Raw genomic sequence first — 18,894 nt, 5'->3', positions numbered from 1 at the left:
TATATTAAGAATATGAGAACAAAATATTTATTACAAAATAAAGCAGGGTCGGGGATAAGGATTAGTATGGGCAAAAAACGCTAAAGCCAAAATAGCAACAAATCATTTATAACTATTTTGGAGAAATTAGAAACAAATGAATGAAACCAAGATTGAATCAAATCATAGAAAGTGACATTTAAACGTTTGAAATGACAACTAGTAAATAAAAACCATAATGGCCCACCGCTTAAATAGTTGCCACACGTTTTTCCAAAAAGTCGATCCACAGTCAAGACCTTTCCATGCTCGTTTCACATGTATTGTTAGTAGTCATTTTCTTCCTTGAGACAAAAGTCCCCGCCAACATCCACTCAAGAGTCTGGAATCTAATTCTACAAACATTTTCTAAGAACTAATTACGTCAAGACTCTGATTAACTGGGATATATATATATAAAGCAAGGAATCGACAATTTCAGAACTAAACGTAAGTCATTAAACTCGACGGATTCCACTAAATTTAGGACATGATATATCTTACTATAAACATACAATACAGAAATTAGCCTAAGGTACTAACATATTCTGCTGTATATTCTGCAAAAGTTTCCATTTTCATTCACAGCACATTATACCTTGTAAGTTCTCAAATCACCATACTGTATTACTCAACAGACTACAGACCTCTGTGAGGAGCTGGACTCATGGATTACATAATGCTTGAATCAACTTTTCCTTAGTTAGCGGCTCCGAGCCCTGTGATTTCACAACGAATGTTTGAAACACTTTTTCACTCCCTGTAGCCATTTTGGCCTCTAAGATGGTTGCCCGAGCATTCTTGATGGCTTGGACGATCCTTGATATAGGGTGAGTGCTCAACGGACTGCTCACCTTCACGGTGACTTCTTCGCAATTACTTTCGATTTCGATGCTTGGAATCGATACTTCCATGTTTGGCTTAACATCTAACGCTTCTGCTTCTCTTGACATGTTTCCAAGTTCTTCCCTCTGAGATTCCATGTTCTTTAGCCTCGTTTGAAGTTCCGTTATGTAAGATATTGCATCTCCTAGGAGGGAAGCTTTGTCCATCTTGGAGATATTTGGCACAACTGCTCGTAGCGCATAGAAACGTTGATTCAGCTTTTCTCGTCGCTGCCTCTCTGCCTCTACATGATTGAGAGCCTCGACTCTACCATTGGCAGGTTTCCGACCACGTTTTCTGGGCCTCTTCTCTGTCGTTAGCCCTGTATGCTCTTCTTGAAATGATGCTTCGACATCTGAATGCTCAGACTCAACACTGCGTGACAGTGGAGTTGCAGACTTTGAGGTGGCACCAGTAAATTCAATCTGCATTTTCGCAAGCTTTTGATTCATAAAATTGTTCGGCTGGAACTCTTGCTTAGCCCCATTGATCGGCTTGGGAAGATATTTTGCGGTCTTATGAGGACTGTAAATCTCTACAGGGTTCCCTGGCTTCACATTGTTGTACCGCGCCAATGTCGAGACGTCAAAACCATTTCGAGTGTTCGTTAATGGCAGCCTGTTTCCATTCAGATCCCCATCCAAATTCCTATCTCCCACTTTCTTAAAGGCAAGTTTTTCCCTGAACAGCACACCAGCAGAATTCAAGTCCTGTCCGAAAATCATGGGAATGCCTTCTGTTTGGTTGCGAACTCCCAAATTAGAAAAGCCCACATTTTTTTTGTCGGTTACTGCCGCAACGGTTTCAACTTGCTTGACCCTCAATAACAACGAAAAGGATGACCTAATCATCTTCAAGAGCTCCAAACTTTCTGGGATATATCTGACTGAGCCTAATTCAACCACCCCAACATCAGTTGGGACTAAAACAATTGTTCGCGTGCCAGCCAACTTTGCGAGAAATGACCTAACACAATAATCAGCCGATGACTTCGATACATCCGACACCCAGACGTGCTTTCCAGATTCATAACACCTACCAGGAGCTCCTTCTCCCATAGGGAAGGAAAAGTACATGGATACAAGGAAAAACATCTCGATATCGGTTACCTTATCCAATCCAAATGCATAACTATCCTCATCGGTTCCCCCAAACAAAGTGTGCAGCTTCTGGAGAACCCTTTTCCTCATTCTTTGTTTAGACTCATATTCAAGTCCCATATTGAATATTGGACCGACTCTAGCTTCCTCATGATCTCCAGGGTCACGACAACACCCATCCCCCCATCCCAAGACTAAGTTGCCGGATTTCGATCTCGACAGTTGCCAAAAAATTGCATAATTCCAACAAAAACTTTCAGAACTTGTGCCCTCCACAAGATCTGAGAGCTTGTTCTGCAGATTCTCATCATTCCCCATAGCCATCAATGAGCATTCGTCTGAAACAGAGCCTGAGGTCAAGTAATCAAAAGCCTTACTCCCCAAAACCGCCACGGCCATGGCCTTATCCTCATCGTTCCACGGAACCGCACCCATACCAAAATCTAATTTCATCCCAACAAACTACCCACAGGCCAAAAGATTCGAACTTGATTTAGCAGCCAAAACAACGGATAACAAATAAAAAACAAATCTTACTTTGTCGACGAATTTCAATCTCGATATTTCTTTGGAACCAAATACGGCAGAATCCCATCTCAGCTTTTCGAAAAAAAATCAATCTTTTCGGAACTCTTACTTTCAGATCTCAAAGTTTTCACATCTAAGCGGACATGCATGCCCAAAAAAAAAAAATAAAAAAAACCAAGAAAGAACACCCATTTAATCATGACCAAAAAATGAAAGCGAAAAAAGACACAAAACATATAAACAAAAAATCGAAAGCGATTACTCACCAGTAATCAAAGTCTTTCTACTTTCGAAAACGGTCACTTCTCTGAAATCAAAAGTTAACGAACAAAGATCTGAAATTCAGGTATCTTCTGCTTCTTTCGTTTTGCTGGGTAGAAGGAAGGAACTAGTGTTGGCTGCTTTGTTCGTATATCCTTGTTGCCCCCCTTGTTGCTGCATGTGTATGAAGTATGAACTGAAGCTTTTGTGTGGCGGTGAAATGAACAGGCAAGTACCAACCATGGTATGGTTAAGTGGGGAATGACAAATTTCTGCGGCGTTCGGCAACCATTTTAATTTTAAGAGAAATTTGTAAAATATTCATCTTCTCAAATATTTGAAATGCATTTGAAGAGATATTTTTTTAAAAAATAGTTGATCAACTTTTTTTTTGTAAAAAAAAAAAAAACTATTTGGATATCACCCTTCCACTGAATTTCCCTCGGTGGATGATAAATAAATTATTAGTAAATTAATTGTTTACAATAAAGTAATTTAATTAAAAATCTTTTACCACACAACAATAGAGCTAAACCATCTGATTTTTTTTAAAAAAAAAAATGACTTGCAACCCACCTTACATCAAAACCTCGAGTTCAAAATAGATATTGAGTTTTAGCATAAATACATTCAGTTTATATGTTTATCTACGTTGTTGTCGACCAAAAATAGTAAATACAATACGAATATAGTCCTTTCCTAATAAGTTTCACGTGGGGAGATTGTATGGGTCGTCAATGCTTTCAACTTCAGTACTTCACAGTGCTGTGTATTTTTTTAAATTGCCTTTATCTTATCTGTTTGACAGCTACAAATCATTGGTTTTTGGATCGAGGATAAGAAAAAAATTTGCTTTATCATCATTATCTCGCCACCATTTAAACATTTTTGAAAGAGCATACTATTTTATTGTTGTTACTTCAAATTCAATCCAACGTGAAACTTATGGAGAATCAGTTGTCAAATACTGGTATACATGAGACCCGTCGGGTCTCATAGATTAAGCTACACATATTCACAATATAAAGTAATATTTTTAGCATAAAAAATAATATTTTTTCATGGATGACCCAAATAAGAGATCCATTTCACAAATACGACCCGTGAGACCGTCTTACACAAGGGTTTCGTCTCACGGATCTTAATCTGTGAGACTGGTCAACCTTATCTATATTCACAATATAAAATAATAATCTTAGCATAAAAAGTAATACTTTTTCATGGATGACCCAAATAAGAGATCAGTCTCACAAATACGACCCGTGAGACCGTCTCACACAAGTTTTTGTCATACATAATATAGTAGGTCTTTTGTCAGACGGTCTCATGAATCTTTATCCTTCAGACGGGTCAAGCCTACCGATATTCACAATAAAAAGTAATACTCTTAGCATAAAAAGTAATATTTTTTCATGGATGACCCAAATAAGAGATTCGTTTTACAAAATACGACTCGTGAGACCGTCTCACACAAGTTTTTGCGTACATAATAAAATTCAATTTTTTAGATTAATGGGAGCATTGTAATAATTGAATTCGGAAAATATAAAATTGGTAATTAACAAGCTCTCCCACTCACAAATTCAAGCCCTCCATTAGTCTAAAAAATTTAATATATATGAGATAAAAATTTGTGTGAGACGGTTTTACAGATATTATTTTGTGAGACTTATATATATATATATATATATATATATATAAGCATAAAGAGTCGTGAAAAAAGAAAATTATATTGAAATATATGCCCAAATCGAGGTGCCAGCACATGAGACGACGCGCGGCTCCTGCAAGACACGTGTAGATAAGGAGTTGATTAATGTCACACGTTTGATATTTAGAAGGTGAAACGCACGTGACGTGAGTGGAGTTTAAGGCGTCACGTGAAATGTACCCATGACTTTGTTATTGGGTGTGTGCCTTGTTACTAACGCCACACAACACAATAAGTTTTAATATTTTCCCATTCAATCTCATATGAATTTCTTTTTTTATATTATATATATATAATTGAAATTTTCATTTTTAGTACAAAAAAGTCGATATATTTCAAATTATCTTGTGTTTTGATTAATTAAAATTTCAAATTAATTGATTTGATATTTATAAAATATTAAATAAAGTTTGATATTTATTCTCATTTATTTAGCACGATAAGGCAGACACCTTCAGGTTGTATTAAATCCAAGTACTCCCTACAATTCCGATGCGTAATTAATACGATAATAGAGCCATTTAATTAGTACTCCTTGGGTCAAATATAGTATGCTTTCTATTTAATGTTCGTTTTACTTAGTCACTTTCATCTATGACTATCAATTAGAATCTCTCTAATAGAGACAAAAAAGTTGATCTTTTTTTTATTTCTCAATTTTGCCCTTATTTTAGGACACAATTACATTTTTGTTTTTATTTTTTTTTAAATTTCAAAAAATTTCTTTTTTTAATTCTTTTTAATTACAACTATTCAAATAGCACTTTAGTCCGTCGATAATTTGTCAAATATCAATTTAGTCCCTCGATAATTATAAAAGTCAAATATCAATTTAGTCCCTCGATAATTATAAAAAAAACCGTACACACGCACCGCGTGTGCCAAATATCTAGTATTAATTATTATTCAATGTAAACAAACTCGTTTATAAATTTTAGTTTTGGTTCCATGTATATGTGATTTAATTGTGTTACTTTGTATGGTTTAAAATGGTAATGTACCAGAAACATAGACGAATTTCATTTGAAATATGATGTCATCAGATCACTCAATTCAAATAAAGTTCTTCATTTTCTTTAAAATAGATGAGGATTTTGTGATATTATTCCTTATCTACTCTAAGGATAACATTAAATTAAATAGATGAAACGAACTGATAATATTTGTCGTAGCCCACTTTGCAAGAGAATAATTCCAAATGATGAGAACCCAATAACTAAATATAAGGGTCCAAATGATAAAAGCTCATTTTAAGCAATATGGGCCTACCTCTTGTGCGACCTTTCTTTGTTTTGTTGTCAAGGAAATGGAAGTGGTGGATTCTGGACTAGGCATTGTTATTCACCAAAGAAGAAAGAAACAAAATGATCAAAAGGTGTATATATGTATATAGATAGATATAAATAAGGTAGATATATTGCTAACAATTATGGAGAGAAAACCCACTTAATTGCGATAAAAGCAAGCATTGATTACATTAGCTAATGGCAGAGGATACATCATTACACATCAAATCAAGTTATTTTTTTAAAAAAAATAATATGAAACCATTATCATTAACCATTCAATAAATCTTAACGTACAAATTTACTGATAAACAAAAGAATCAATCTTTTGTTGTAAGCTTCGTTTAGTTAGATCATCAACGGCTTGGTTTGTGATATTTATCGGAATGAAATTATAGTAAATTTTAAAATTACAAAGATGGACCAACAAGATTCCACATTCTTCTAAAATAAATACCAACTTTATATATGTATATAAAGCCAAAAAAAGAAGTGTGCACGTACGTATACCGTGCCTTGTTTTTTAGTGCAAAAGTAGGCTGTTCACTCCTTTATATTGAATTTGGCATATTTTATTATTTTTGATAAATGAAATAAATATAAGGAAATGAATGTCAGATGGTGGACAATTTCAAAGGGCAATTTATTCCTACCTCTCCAATATTTTTAGTATTTCTCTCTGGCTGTAAAGAATCCAATGCATGCATGGCAGTGCAAAACGCCACCACAGCATGTATAAGAATATGATGTCTGTCACCATCTCTCTTTGTCTTCTTTTTAAAAAAAAATTAATTTCTATAAATACAAAACGATTCTTATCATTTTAGTGATGTTTTAAAATTATGTGCTAACCAATTTTGTGATCTTGTAACTAAAACGATATTATTTTTCTAATATATATATGAACATATCAGTTCGATTCACTGATTACAATCAAATATATTGTACTTAAGTTCCATTAGTGAACACTTTCAAATCGAACTTGGTAGCTGGAGTTAAAATTATATAGGTCTTGAAACAACATATTTGTCATTAGGCCAAGGGATAACTGATAATTGAATCATGCATATGGTTCTGTGGTCTAAGTTTATTAGTTGTGTTGGACAATCTCCCCAAGCTTCCGATTAACAAATTTATAAGATATTATTAAAGAATTAACGATGTTAAAATAATGAAATATGTTATATTTTAGTAATATGAAGTGAAAATGATTTGAAATATGAAGATACATAGAAAACTCAAAGATATATAATTTTTGTGTTTTGAGTTTTGATAAATTTATTTGTTTTAGTGGTTCTTATGTATATATCGTTTTTGTTATCTTTTGTAAACTCAATGATTTCATCCGTTTCCAATACCTTACGTATAAGTTAATGATGATATTACGATTTGAAGACCCACGTCCTAACTATAAAAAGTTTTACCAAAATTTTACCCAAAAATTGGAAGTGTGAATTTTTTTGTACTCGTTTTAAATTAAATACTAACTTAATCTAGTTAATAAATACCCAAAAAACGTGTACACCAAATTTACCCAAAAATTATAAGTGTTAATTTTCGTACACTTCTAATTTCTTGTAAAATATCGGTGTTAACTTTTTTCTGAGTATGTATTGAGATAAGTTAAGTTACTTTTAAATTTATAAATATTTGTCATAATTCGAATTAAATCATGAGATTGAATAGTATAATATGTCGTAATTGTTAACTTTAGTATCCGTAAGTTAATTTTTAATTATACATGCATTAGTTATTAGTGTAATAGTTTTAACTTTAATTTGGAAATACGAAACGTTTCAAGTCCTACTGTTTACGATTTTATTTTCTATATATAAAATTTGTTATTATTGTTATTATTATCATCAAATATGTTATTTAAGTAAGTATTAGGAGATTTTTTTAAAATATAATATAACAAATCAAATCTTGACAGACGTGATTTTTTTTTTTAATCCCATAAATTAACGTCAATTGAAATGACGTGAATCTAATTTTTATCATGCCCACCCAATCGGATTGTTACGGTAAAAACATATGTTTTTTTTATTACAACACACGCGGGAAGAGAGATCGAATCCGGGGAAAGAAGCCGGCTAATCTGGCGGGTGTGAGCACTCCCGGTCTCAAAAACATATGTTTTTGACTTGCCTTGAACACGGAAATTGTTTGGGTTTTGCGGTAAACGGTTAAAAAGACGATGAGAGACTCTTTTCCTACGTTAATTAGGTTGCCCTAATCAATCAGCTATGCAAATGAAATGGATGTAGGTGACAAGTGAAATATAAATGCTTCCGACTCAGCACAATGCCATTGAATAGTAAGAGCACGTAGCATGACACATATGTCTGCAGTCTCTATGCTAAGTAAACATCGTATTTAATGGCAAAAGCCTCGTAAGTTCTTAGTTACTCTACAATCATGCCCACACAATCTTGCGGGCATCTTTGTTCCTACATCTTCCTTCCGGTTCTATTTCTAAAATAGCAACAAATTAATAAATTAGCCAGAAATAAAATCATGTTGTGGTGTACTTTGAGACAGACATGCATCTTTTCCCCCCATATCAATCCAAGGAGACTATTAGGTATGTGATTGACTTACAAAAGCGACATTACATACAAAAACGCACTGAACTTGATGGATTTAGATGTGCAATGTTAATGCGTTCGAGCTAGGACTCAAGTTTGGATAGAAAAATTTGAAGTTATGAATGTCAAATCTATAGATGGTTAAATAATCTGATTGATTGTATTAATTTATATTGAGTGAACTTTAAATTCATCGGTTCATATGAATACAATGTTGATTATGATATATTTGAACTACAACAATTATGATGTTATTTCAAATCCATATTCAAATCAAATCATTCCTTCCAAATATACATATGCAACATATCAAAAGTATCGTTATAGTAAAATAGATAATAATCTTCAAAAAAAATAAAAATAAAAAATCAACAAGACAAAAGTATTGTGTGGGCAAATCGACCATCGGATTTGGATTGGCGTACTCATGAACCCCCTCCCAACCCGGTCGAAGTGTTTTAATATCCTTTAATATAATATTCCTCTTAATTAATGGAAGAAGAATTTATAATATTGTTATCAAATAATAATGAAAGTTGTTATATTTTGTATTAATTATATAACCATTACATCACATGGAAATCGATTACAGGGAGCTAATGTGAAGTATTTTAATTTTCCTGTGTTTCTATTCGAGGGAGGCCCATAAATAAAGTATTAAACAAAAATATATTTTTTGTGATATGATTTCATTATTTTTTAGTTGTATTGAAATAAAAAATAATAATTTTAACATAAAATTAATATTTTTTATAATTAAATTATGATCCAAATTGGATCGAAGATTCTTATTATTAACAATAAGACATGTACAAAATTATAATGACGTAATTTTTTTGGGTAAATATATATATATTTAAAACCCCACGTCTACCAAAAATACTGGTCCCCACTCTAATGCGTCCCTCGTTAAATCCCCATGTTAGCAAAGCCACACTCCCACACAACACAGACAGACATGGAAACAGAGGGTGTTGGAGACTACTATGCCAGTTTGTTTCTCACAACTAAGCTTCCATTGTTGAATATAATGCCTCCCACCCCCAACTCGCCTCAGCGCTCAGGTAAAATACACAATCTTCTCGTCTCTTTTAAGCTTAATCTAATCGCGATTACTGGTTCTAACCATTATTCCATGCTTCATGACATCAGGAACGGCCACTCCGCCGCTGCAGACGTTAGTGTCGGTGCCGTTCAAATGGGAAGAGGAACCCGGAAAGCCACGACCCTGCACAGCTCTCATTGCTGTACCGGAACCCGCAGCCAAATTCTTGGAGCTTCCACCCTGCAGGATGCCGTTGATCATGGAGCCCACCAACAAAACCACCAAAACGTCCTCCCCAACCACGGTTCTCGACGGCCCTTACAATCTCGCTCGCCCAAAGTTCTCTTCGTTCAGATTCTTTATGGAGAACCACGATTCCTTCGACAGTTACAGCAGCGCCAGTCCCGAGAGTGCGGTGGATGACATCTGGATTGGAAAGAAGAGCAATGGAAGGCGAAGAGGAACCGGGTTTTTGAAATGGAGGGGTGGTACAAAGGAAGCAATTGGTGGGGACTTTATAGGGTTCTCCTCGTCCTCCATTGCTAGCTGTGACAGTGATACTGAGAGCTGCAAGAAGGTGAAGATGGAAGGGAAGCTGAGAAGAATTGGGAGCATCTCCACCGTCTCTGATGCTAGGCCAACCACTCACCTCTGGGTAACTTTTTCTCTCTTTTTTTTACTTAATTATGTTGAGGATTTATTTGGAATATAGATAATTTGCCAATGAATTCCAAAACACGATTCCAACTCTTTTTTTTAAGAAATGTTTTCACATGGATATGAAAAATTTTTCTGAATTCCAACAAAAAATTTGTTCTTCTTGATCTAATGATACCATATACATAAAAACGAAATTTTTGCAGTGATAAACATTGTTCGTTATCGACAAATTAAATAATTGTGAAAATTGTCCTAACAAATTATTCTCTATTCTAAAATTAAAAATCTTGGAGTGGAGTATGATCTCATGAATATATTGTACTGAAATAAAGTTCAAGAACCTATTCGACATTACAAAAGTCAGTCGGAAAACTACGTTGCGGCGGCGATCAGGCGGCCCTGATAAATCGGTAAAGCGTAGACTTTTCCCTCCCCCAAAAAATTTTAACAATAATTTATTTGTTACACAGTAGGTTAAAAATTGATTAGGGGGGGTCAATATGCAAGAAAATAAATGTTGAGTGGGAACAGGTTTCTGCTATAGTGGCCCGCGACAACTCTGAAATTAAAGGAATTTAACTTGGTGGAAAATTTCTATTAAATTATTGTTTGCCAATTTTAACTTGGTGGAAAATTACTACTAATTATTGTTTGCTCTTTTCATGATTGAACTCCAAAAATATTGATTACATAGTATCTAAAGCTGGATTTCTAACTCGCATTGCATTTCGATCTTAATTTCAGGCTGCTATATATGAAGGTATAAAGCAAGTTATACCATGGAAGAGTGCCAAGAAATCGCACAAGTAGTAACCAGTTTGAAGCAGTAGTATTGCTATAGTATTTGAAAATGGCATCTGTTGTCTACATTGTAAAGCTCTACGTTTAGCATATTATCTCCGCATTTTGTATTTGATGTACTCTATATATAATATATTCATATAATAAAGTTTACTTTGTGCTCAAAAAGTCTTTGAGACTCTGCAATGGATATAGCTCTAGGTCTACGAGGGGGTCCACGCGAACCATTTTTCCTTGGGAGATGATTGGAATTTGAAATGGGAAATAAAGGCACCCAATGATAGTCAGAAATTATGGAAATGCGTAAATCAAGGTTGTAAAATTCCAAGACGTTACGCTACGTCAGATCATCGCTTAATGTCTAGACCGCATATGCAGAGGAGAGGCATACAACTAAGACAGATTTCATAATATCAAACATCATAAGATGAAAATTTATATATTAAAGTAAACCAACAAATCACTTTTTTTTCTTGATCTAAAGTTTAAAATGAATAAAAAAATTATTTTTCATTTTTTAAAATATGAAAAATAAATGTTAATTAAAACCCAAAAATCTTTTTTTAAAAAAAAACATCAAAAAAATGATAATTTCTCGAGCGCCTAGTGCTGCCTATGCTTTTTTTTAAATTTTTTTGGTACGGTTGGCCGAGGCCTAAGCCGAATTTTAGAACACCCGCACAAACGAATAACAAGTGAAAGATTGATAAAAATGCTAGGAATAGCGATCAACCAAATGATACTTAAACCCTCATTTTGAAATACGTGCCACCACCACAAGATGTCCAAATATTTATTCTGGTCTCCGATCAAAACAGGAAAAAATAAAAAGAGAGAGAGAGACGTTGCCGATTATGTCCTTGCGTCGTTTCAATTCTCAACCCTGTTTCTTGCTGGTCATACCGGCAACTACCTGCGAAGGAAAAAACCAAAGTCAGCTGGGTGATAAAAAAGATTTATTAATATGGAAATAAATGCTGGACTCTTTGGCGAAATTAAAGAAGCAGAGACGGACAAAAATGACAAATTATTATTATATCATGAAACATGTCCACATGCATCATCAAATAATATCGGCCCAGAACTCCAATGCAGGTAAATTAAAGAGAATCAATACTTCATTATTCGTGTCAGCAATTAATGTCAACGGTTATTTTCATTTTCCTGCAAAGGCTTGCCATGCATATATGTGTGTCTCAAATGATATGTCATGAATAGTTGAATATAATTGAGGATGCCTCCGATAATAGAACATGCATACATGTTGACATCTAACTACACCCCCCACCCCCCGTTTACACCAGCCAGCATGTCCATGACCTGTGCATGCTGTGCCACCATTAATTACAGTAATTACAGTTGTATCTGAAAAACAAAGCAACGTAGTTCTCCCTATAATTGGCAACGTGACCTCGGTACCCACCACCACTCCATATCCATTTTCCACGTTTCAGAAATAGATCATAAAACTTTAAGGTTCTAAGACAGACTCGATACGACATATCATCACAAGCTCATGCCCAATACAAGAAGAGAAAAAGACATCAAATTGGATATATCATGTCGTGGATTATTTTTACTTCAGTATGTGTCACTGACCACCATCAACCAACTCGGAAATTTCAATTTTCTGTCTAAAATACACTTGAGAAGATGGATTGCTAATAAGTATTCTACACCCATTCATAATTAATTGGAGAATTCAGGATTATTGGATATGAAGTAACACCTAGTCTGAGTGAATTCTAAAGAAGGAGCCAAAGAGATCATATAAAGATAGATCATACTGCAGGTCGATTTTACGAATTCCTAAATTTTTTCAGGGAAGCATCTACGTAGGAAAAGTTCAATATGGTTAAAAAAACAAGAAGATTTCACAAAAATAAGAAAACAATATTGTGTTTGAGTGCGTGTGTTACAGTAACTATAAGGTCAACCACGGTTGAAATGTTAATTGTGATTGTTAAATAGCAAAGTGATAGAAGAATTCAAGCGAGCCATGAAAAACATACTGGCACCACAAACCAGAACATATATGCGCTGACTTCACAGCAAAGTACAGGAAAAAATATTTCATGAAAGTGTGATAAAATATTTCAATTCATCAGGAGGTTATGGCATCCATCTCCTTCCATGATGGAAACGTAAGCTATTTATAAGGTACATGAAAGACTGAAAGTAGTAAAATATAACCACATATAACCGATATTTTACGAACATCACTGGCAAATATGATCATCCTAAAAACAGAAATAAGCTCCACCAGAAAATCAGAGCAGGAGAGGATCTATATCTAGCAAAATAATTAGAAGGCTATGCAAGTGAGAATGTCCCAGAACAGCAACAGGCGAGAAGCAATTCACTTACATCACTTAAAGCAGGTTGAGGTACTTGCTTTGACGTTTCCAGCGAGTCCAAGATAGGTCTTACTACAGCCGGAAGGAAGAGTCCTGCAGCCATCCAAATTAGAGTACTAAGATGATAAATCATAGATCTTCACATAGTAAAAGTATATCGATGGTTTGCATCAAACAAAGGTTCAGCATAATGTTTCAATCCACTGTGGTTTAAATCTCAAGAGTGATAAATCCCTATCATTTATAGCACTTCTGTTGAAAGGCTGTAAATACTAAGAATACAACAACATTAGGAGGCAGGAGTGATATGATTACATACACTCAACATATATCGGAACTTTGCCACATTATATAAACAGAGAAGGACAACGACATTATTTTCGCTCATCCTCACACAGATTTGTAGAGTAGCACACCCCACAGGTTTTTCCCAAATTGTAGTTCAGGAAAAACACCATGAATCCATTCCCAGCTGCATTGTCATCAATAACTAAAAATACACCTCATCTAGTTGAGTCACCTAGAGCTGCCACAAATGGCAATTCGCTCCAGTTTCCCGTCAAGATATTAGGGTTGTTCCTCAAAAGTTAATTCAAACTTTTAATGTTTTTTTCCCGGAGAGTTCCAATCTTTAATCCCAACTTCAATTATCCATAAATCTGATCCCAAAATCACTGATACGTGCCACAAAATGAAGCAACAAGAAAGCATATGCATATAAACATGGCTTTACAATACAACAAATCAAATCGAAAAAAACACGTACAAATAGATAAATCTACAAGTAGATGTACGTAAATTTATACACAAGAATTTAAGTACTCACCAACTCCGGCGATGAGGCAAGAAGCAGCAACAACAGGCTCTTGGGCTACGAAAATTCTCAGCTTTTCCATCACCGGCATTTTTGATCGATTTTATACGACTTATTTTTAATCCTAGTTTTGTTGTTCTTCCCCGCTGCTTCAACCTCACTTTTTAATCAATGGCAGGCTTCAGATTTTCGGTATAATCCGGTTGGATTCCCGGATCTGGTGTACAAGAGGACACGGTTTCACAATATGGGCTACTTAAACGGGCTAATAGTATGGGCTGATGGGCCCACATTAGCCACTGGATTGGATAATTGATTACCTAATAGGCTTAATATTATTCTTTTTCATTCCATATAATAAAAAAAACAACAATGAAACCATACAACGGAATAGAATTCAATTTTTATAGATTTCAAAGAAAATTACTTGTCATGTATAATCTATTATTATTATTTTTAGAAAAAGGATATTATAATAATTATCTTGGTATGTTTAAGTAAACTTTCATACTTCCAGACAAAATATATTGCAAAATTTCATTTTTTTTCTTTAACTGATTCTTAACCTCCGCTAATTTTAGTTTAATTTTTTCCGTAATCTCCCATAACTTTACTTCCATTAATTCTCTCCAACTTAATAAATTTTATTATAATTTTAACGAATAAAAATATTCCACATCGATCAGAAGCCAAATGTTTCAGAAAGACAACTGAAAATACATACAAATGAATCACACACATGAAAGAGGATTTGGGAGGTGGCAAGAAAACATATACATTTACATGGAATTGGGGAATACATCTTATAAAGGCTGAGCAAACTTAAAGCCTCAAAACTCTGAAAGAAGCAAGAATCCAGATTAATTCACCAAGCCGGTGACAGCCACCCGATGGTCCATCCCAGTATAAATCCAGCACCAACTAAACCCATTCCTAATGCCAAAATGACTGCATATTTGTTAACATCGAACGGATGGCGACATGATCGTTGATTCCGTTTTCTGCTGGCATATTTTTGCTCGCATTTCATCACTTTCCCAGTTGTTCGAAGAATCCATGGCAATGTTATTGGGAAAACTGTGGACTCTGGGTCACTTTTGTTGTTCTTGAATTGGAAATACATGTTCTCCAGTTGCAGAAGCTGGAGCCACCGTCTATACATGAACAGCTGTGATGCCTGCCTAAGAACAAGCTTGAGAACATCCTGTTTCTCCACACTCGCTTGTTTTGCTACTTTTTCGGCTTCCCTGGCTCGTGTCTGAGAATGACGAAGTGCTTCTAGAAGTTGAGAGTTTTTCATGCCATTCTCGAATGTTTGCATCTCTGACATCCTTTCTTGCATTGGGCTATCCCTGATTTAGGGCCACAAAAGTCGACGTGTGACATTACGAATATGTATATGAACTCAAAAGAAAGCTGATGTGCAAGAACTTGCAAGAATCTCCCTATTTAGACTACATAACCTTTCAGAGGAAATTCTAAAAGTTTGATAAGTTATCCAAGTCCCAAGACATGAATGTGTCCAAAAGGAATGGTATATACCAATTTAAAACAAAAGCAAATAGATTACCTTATTCTCTTAACTTCTGCAGACATCCTAAGCTTTTTGCGGACACCCCCGGCAGCTGGGCTGCCTGATGTATATTTATGAGCAGTTAAATGGTAGTGACCCCCAGCATTCAACGACTTACGATCTGGTGATGAGGTGGAAATTCCATCATGACTAAAGGCGTGTTTATAAACATCCACATCCTTCTTGACACAAGTGTTCTGTGCTGCGGGAAGGTCACAATTTTGAACCAAGTCATGCGACCTTTGTGAAACTAACAAAGCCAACTCTTCTGTATGTGTAGTTCGCCACCATGGAATATTTTTCTCTGTTCCCATCCAAGGAAATTCGGAACTCAAATAATGCTCACTGCAGTCTTTATTACGCAGAGCTTTTAAATCTTCATCCTTAACTATAAGATCTTTCTTTTCACAAGTGGCAAAAACTCTACATTGATTATCAATGGAATCATTGGTGTGTTCATTCTGATCAATGGTACCCAAATAATCTTCTTTCTTCACAAGGATATTGGAGCTATCACGCATTTGACAGGTTTCCTTGTCAGGTTCGAGGGTATTAAGATTGTCACCCACCAATTCCTTCTGATACCCATTACTGGGCGGCATCTGAAGCCACCATCTTGAACAGGGGGTTGAGTTAGAATATGAAGGATTCTGATTACAAGGTATAGAGCACGTGGTCGGGATCTCTTGACCACCACCAGCACTTGCAAGCTCTGCATCAGTCTGTTTGACAGATGGTGGTGCCGATGAACAACAAGCCAATTTTGGTGCTCTTTTTGCATCTTCTTGCACCAAGCATCGGTTGGCAGTTCTCTGCCAAGCAGCTCTTACTTCAGCTAGCGCCATTATTCACTCATTCTTAAAAATCAAAGTAAAAGAAAATCGTTTGTAAATATGCATTGGCAGTTTCACTTGAAAATAAATGAACGCAAAGTGGATCAGTCTCACAAAAACACGTCAAGATAAGGCTACAGGAGACATAAATTAATAAATTCCGACATAAGCCGTTATAAACACAGTTTGAAACACTACACAAATTCCAGTCTCTGGGCTCTCAAGTAGAGACTTTGCCACCCACCTTAACAAATTATTCAAAATCCCTCTTTTCAATTGGGTAAGAATAGTTCGTCAAAAATCTAGGTGACTTGAATGGTGATTGTATTGCTAGGTCTACACAAATAGATTAAAAAAAGACCCAAACTTTCTGCAAATTGTCATCAATTCAAGCAAAATAACATGCTTTAACTCCAGTTTATCCGTGAAAAAGAATTCAAAAAACAAAAGCCTTTACTCACAATCAAAGCAATCCATAAACTGGTAGTAATTCCACAGCACTAAGCATCACATAACAGAAAGGTAATAATCGAAATCCCGAAGTTCAAAGTTACATACAATTGCTCTAAAAACAAAACAAAAGGGGAGAGAAGCAGAGACAGAAACTGTAAACATTCTTCCATGCATGTAACTACTCATCACCAAACCAATATATGCAAATATAAGTCATCGACTGAAAACTCATAGCAATCAATTGAAGAACTAACAGAACACATAAATCACAAACCCTGATCCTGAATGGCATAATTATCAACAAAAATCAGCTATAAAAAACAAACATGACACACGCACACAGATATGTATATAAAAGCGGTGGCAGAGGCCACAGAGAAACCTGTAAACAAAAATCTAAGTAAACAGGATGAGACAGTGGAAGAACAGGAAAAGTGGTTCGGATCCGAACAATAAATTGTAAAAGATAGCGATGTTTCTACAAAAATCGGGCAGGAGAGTAGTTTTGCTTATTTCTTGTTTTTTGCCTCGTCCGATTAACAGTTATCAGGACAGTGGAGGTTTGCTAACTGCGATCTTACGTGCGACATTGTCTCCCGAATGAGTTGTCGCCTGTCGGGTTATTATCGCTCTTACGCAGCTAAAAATTAAATTTCATCTTTAATTTTCTTTGTAGCCATTTATTTTGATGCTAATTTACTTTGATGTTAAACTAAGCAAACATTATGCTTATATATATAATAGATTATGTGTATAATAAGTTCCGTCGTAATATTTTTTTAAAAAATAAACAAATATCATTAGTCATAAGTGTACCTATAAAATACCGAAGATGAAGTATTTTTAAAAAATATATAAAATTGTCTATTTTTTTAAATTGAAACTGTGAAAGAGAAAATAGGATAAAAATAAATATAGAATATAAAGTTGAGTTGTCAAATCAAAATGATAATTTTAGAATTATTAAAAAGTTTCACCAGTTACTCTATGAAGTTTAAATTTAATTAAAAGTATAGATAATATATATTTTAAATATAATAATATTTTAAATATAATTACCATGCTAATTATTTAAAATGATTTTTAATATACAAGATTCAAAATGTTTCCAATAGTTAAATTATTTTGGCATCGTTTTGTAATGAAAAGGATCCATCACTAACGAATTAGTAGTACCAACTACCAACATAGTTGTCAAAGTAGCATTAATCAAGATTATTATATTGCGATAGGATCTAATATTATTATCATGACTCAGCCTCTATATATATATTCAACCAATCAATTTACTTACTTGAGGGAATTAACTATGTCACCAAATTCGAATCGCTTTTCCCGACAATTTCTAAGCAATATATATATATTTATTTGATAACTAATTACAAAGTAGACAAAAACTAGAATATTTTCACATCCCACGAAATTACTCGGTGATGTTTTCGATGTAGTGATTCGGGAAGTTGACTCCATCCACATAACTCTAATGTCATTTTTTATGATATATTTGAAGTCCGAAGGGATGTTATTTTAGGTATTATACGTATCTGAAAAATTGGCTGTTTATGCAATTATTTGTTAGAATAGAAGAGGGAATGATTGATTGGAAGGATTAGGAAAAGAGAAGAGTGAAACAAAGATGAGCACATAGTTTGAAGAATAAACTGAAAGGTGGAAACTAAACTAATGGCTGATTCAACAAATGCATTTGGACATGTGGACCTCCCTAATCCAGTGGCCAAACTTTCTTCATTTTTAATGGTTTTTCTTTTTGTTATTTTCCCTTAACTACTCTAGAGGCAACACAAAACCACGTAGCTTGTTGCGTACTTAGTGAGGTTTTAAAATTTTTAATTTTAAAACAATTTTGTCAGATTTAATGATAATCCCACTTTACCCATCTCTTGCTCAGAGAAAATATAAAAATTTGAAACTTTGATTTTCGAATGAATGCACCGAAAAATCATTTAAAATTTATTCTTTC

General features: G+C 34.6%; 3 protein-coding genes across 4 annotated transcripts; 1 reads left to right on the top strand and 2 right to left on the bottom strand.

Annotated features, from left to right (window-relative positions):
• Window positions 1-463: 463 nt before the first annotated feature.
• LOC140957731 (transcription factor MTB1-like) lies at window positions 464-3,098 on the bottom strand. Its single transcript, XM_073415096.1, has 2 exons — window positions 2,798-3,098; window positions 464-2,664 (listed from the first exon to the last, which is right to left on the bottom strand). The coding sequence occupies exon 2, from the start codon at window positions 2,454-2,456 to the stop codon at window positions 684-686; it is 1,773 nt and encodes a 590-aa protein (XP_073271197.1). The 5' UTR covers window positions 2,457-2,664; window positions 2,798-3,098; the 3' UTR covers window positions 464-683.
• Window positions 3,099-9,327: 6,229 nt separating this feature from the next.
• Window positions 9,328-11,051, top strand: LOC140957454 (uncharacterized protein At4g00950-like). The gene is made up of 3 exons (XM_073414725.1): window positions 9,328-9,441; window positions 9,530-10,077; window positions 10,827-11,051. The coding sequence occupies exons 1-3, from the start codon at window positions 9,336-9,338 to the stop codon at window positions 10,890-10,892; spliced, it is 720 nt and encodes a 239-aa protein (XP_073270826.1). The 5' UTR covers window positions 9,328-9,335; the 3' UTR covers window positions 10,893-11,051.
• A 515-nt stretch (window positions 11,052-11,566) lies between these two features.
• LOC140957085 (uncharacterized) lies at window positions 11,567-17,567 on the bottom strand. Of its 2 annotated transcripts, XM_073414181.1 has the most exons (6): window positions 17,296-17,567; window positions 15,625-16,484; window positions 14,855-15,406; window positions 14,067-14,271; window positions 13,251-13,333; window positions 11,567-11,796 (listed from the first exon to the last, which is right to left on the bottom strand). In XM_073414181.1, exons 2-3 carry the CDS (start codon window positions 16,470-16,472, stop codon window positions 14,920-14,922), a joined length of 1,335 nt encoding a protein of 444 aa, XP_073270282.1. In that variant the 5' UTR covers window positions 16,473-16,484; window positions 17,296-17,567; the 3' UTR covers window positions 11,567-11,796; window positions 13,251-13,333; window positions 14,067-14,271; window positions 14,855-14,919. The 2 variants fall into 2 exon arrangements, with proteins under 2 accessions (XP_073270282.1, XP_073270283.1); XM_073414182.1 differs by lacking the exon at window positions 14,067-14,271 and having other exon boundaries at window positions 15,625-17,567.
• Window positions 17,568-18,894: the final 1,327 nt, after the last annotated feature.

Source organism: Primulina huaijiensis, chromosome 14, assembly GCF_012295235.1.
Source record: "Primulina huaijiensis isolate GDHJ02 chromosome 14, ASM1229523v2, whole genome shotgun sequence".
NCBI lineage: Eukaryota > Viridiplantae > Streptophyta > Magnoliopsida > Lamiales > Gesneriaceae > Primulina > Primulina huaijiensis.
Note: the sequence above shows the minus strand (reverse complement) of the source record. Positions and strands in the feature narration are given on the sequence as shown.

Bases quoted from the DNA above. Each gene is read 5' to 3' on its own strand.
- LOC140957085 (XM_073414182.1), bottom strand. From the start codon at position 16,472: ATGGCGCTAGCTGAAGTAAGAGCTGCTTGGCAGAGAACTGCCAACCGA. The intron at 15,407-15,624 runs GTAATCTATTTG...GCCCTAAATCAG, and splicing joins GCAGAAGTTAAGAGAATAAG to GGATAGCCCAATGCAAGAAA.
- LOC140957454 (XM_073414725.1), top strand. From the start codon at position 9,336: ATGGAAACAGAGGGTGTTGGAGACTACTATGCCAGTTTGTTTCTCACA. The intron at 9,442-9,529 runs GTAAAATACACA...TCATGACATCAG, and splicing joins CAACTCGCCTCAGCGCTCAG to GAACGGCCACTCCGCCGCTG. The intron at 10,078-10,826 runs GTAACTTTTTCT...TCTTAATTTCAG, and splicing joins GGCCAACCACTCACCTCTGG to GCTGCTATATATGAAGGTAT.
- LOC140957731 (XM_073415096.1), bottom strand. From the start codon at position 2,456: ATGAAATTAGATTTTGGTATGGGTGCGGTTCCGTGGAACGATGAGGAT.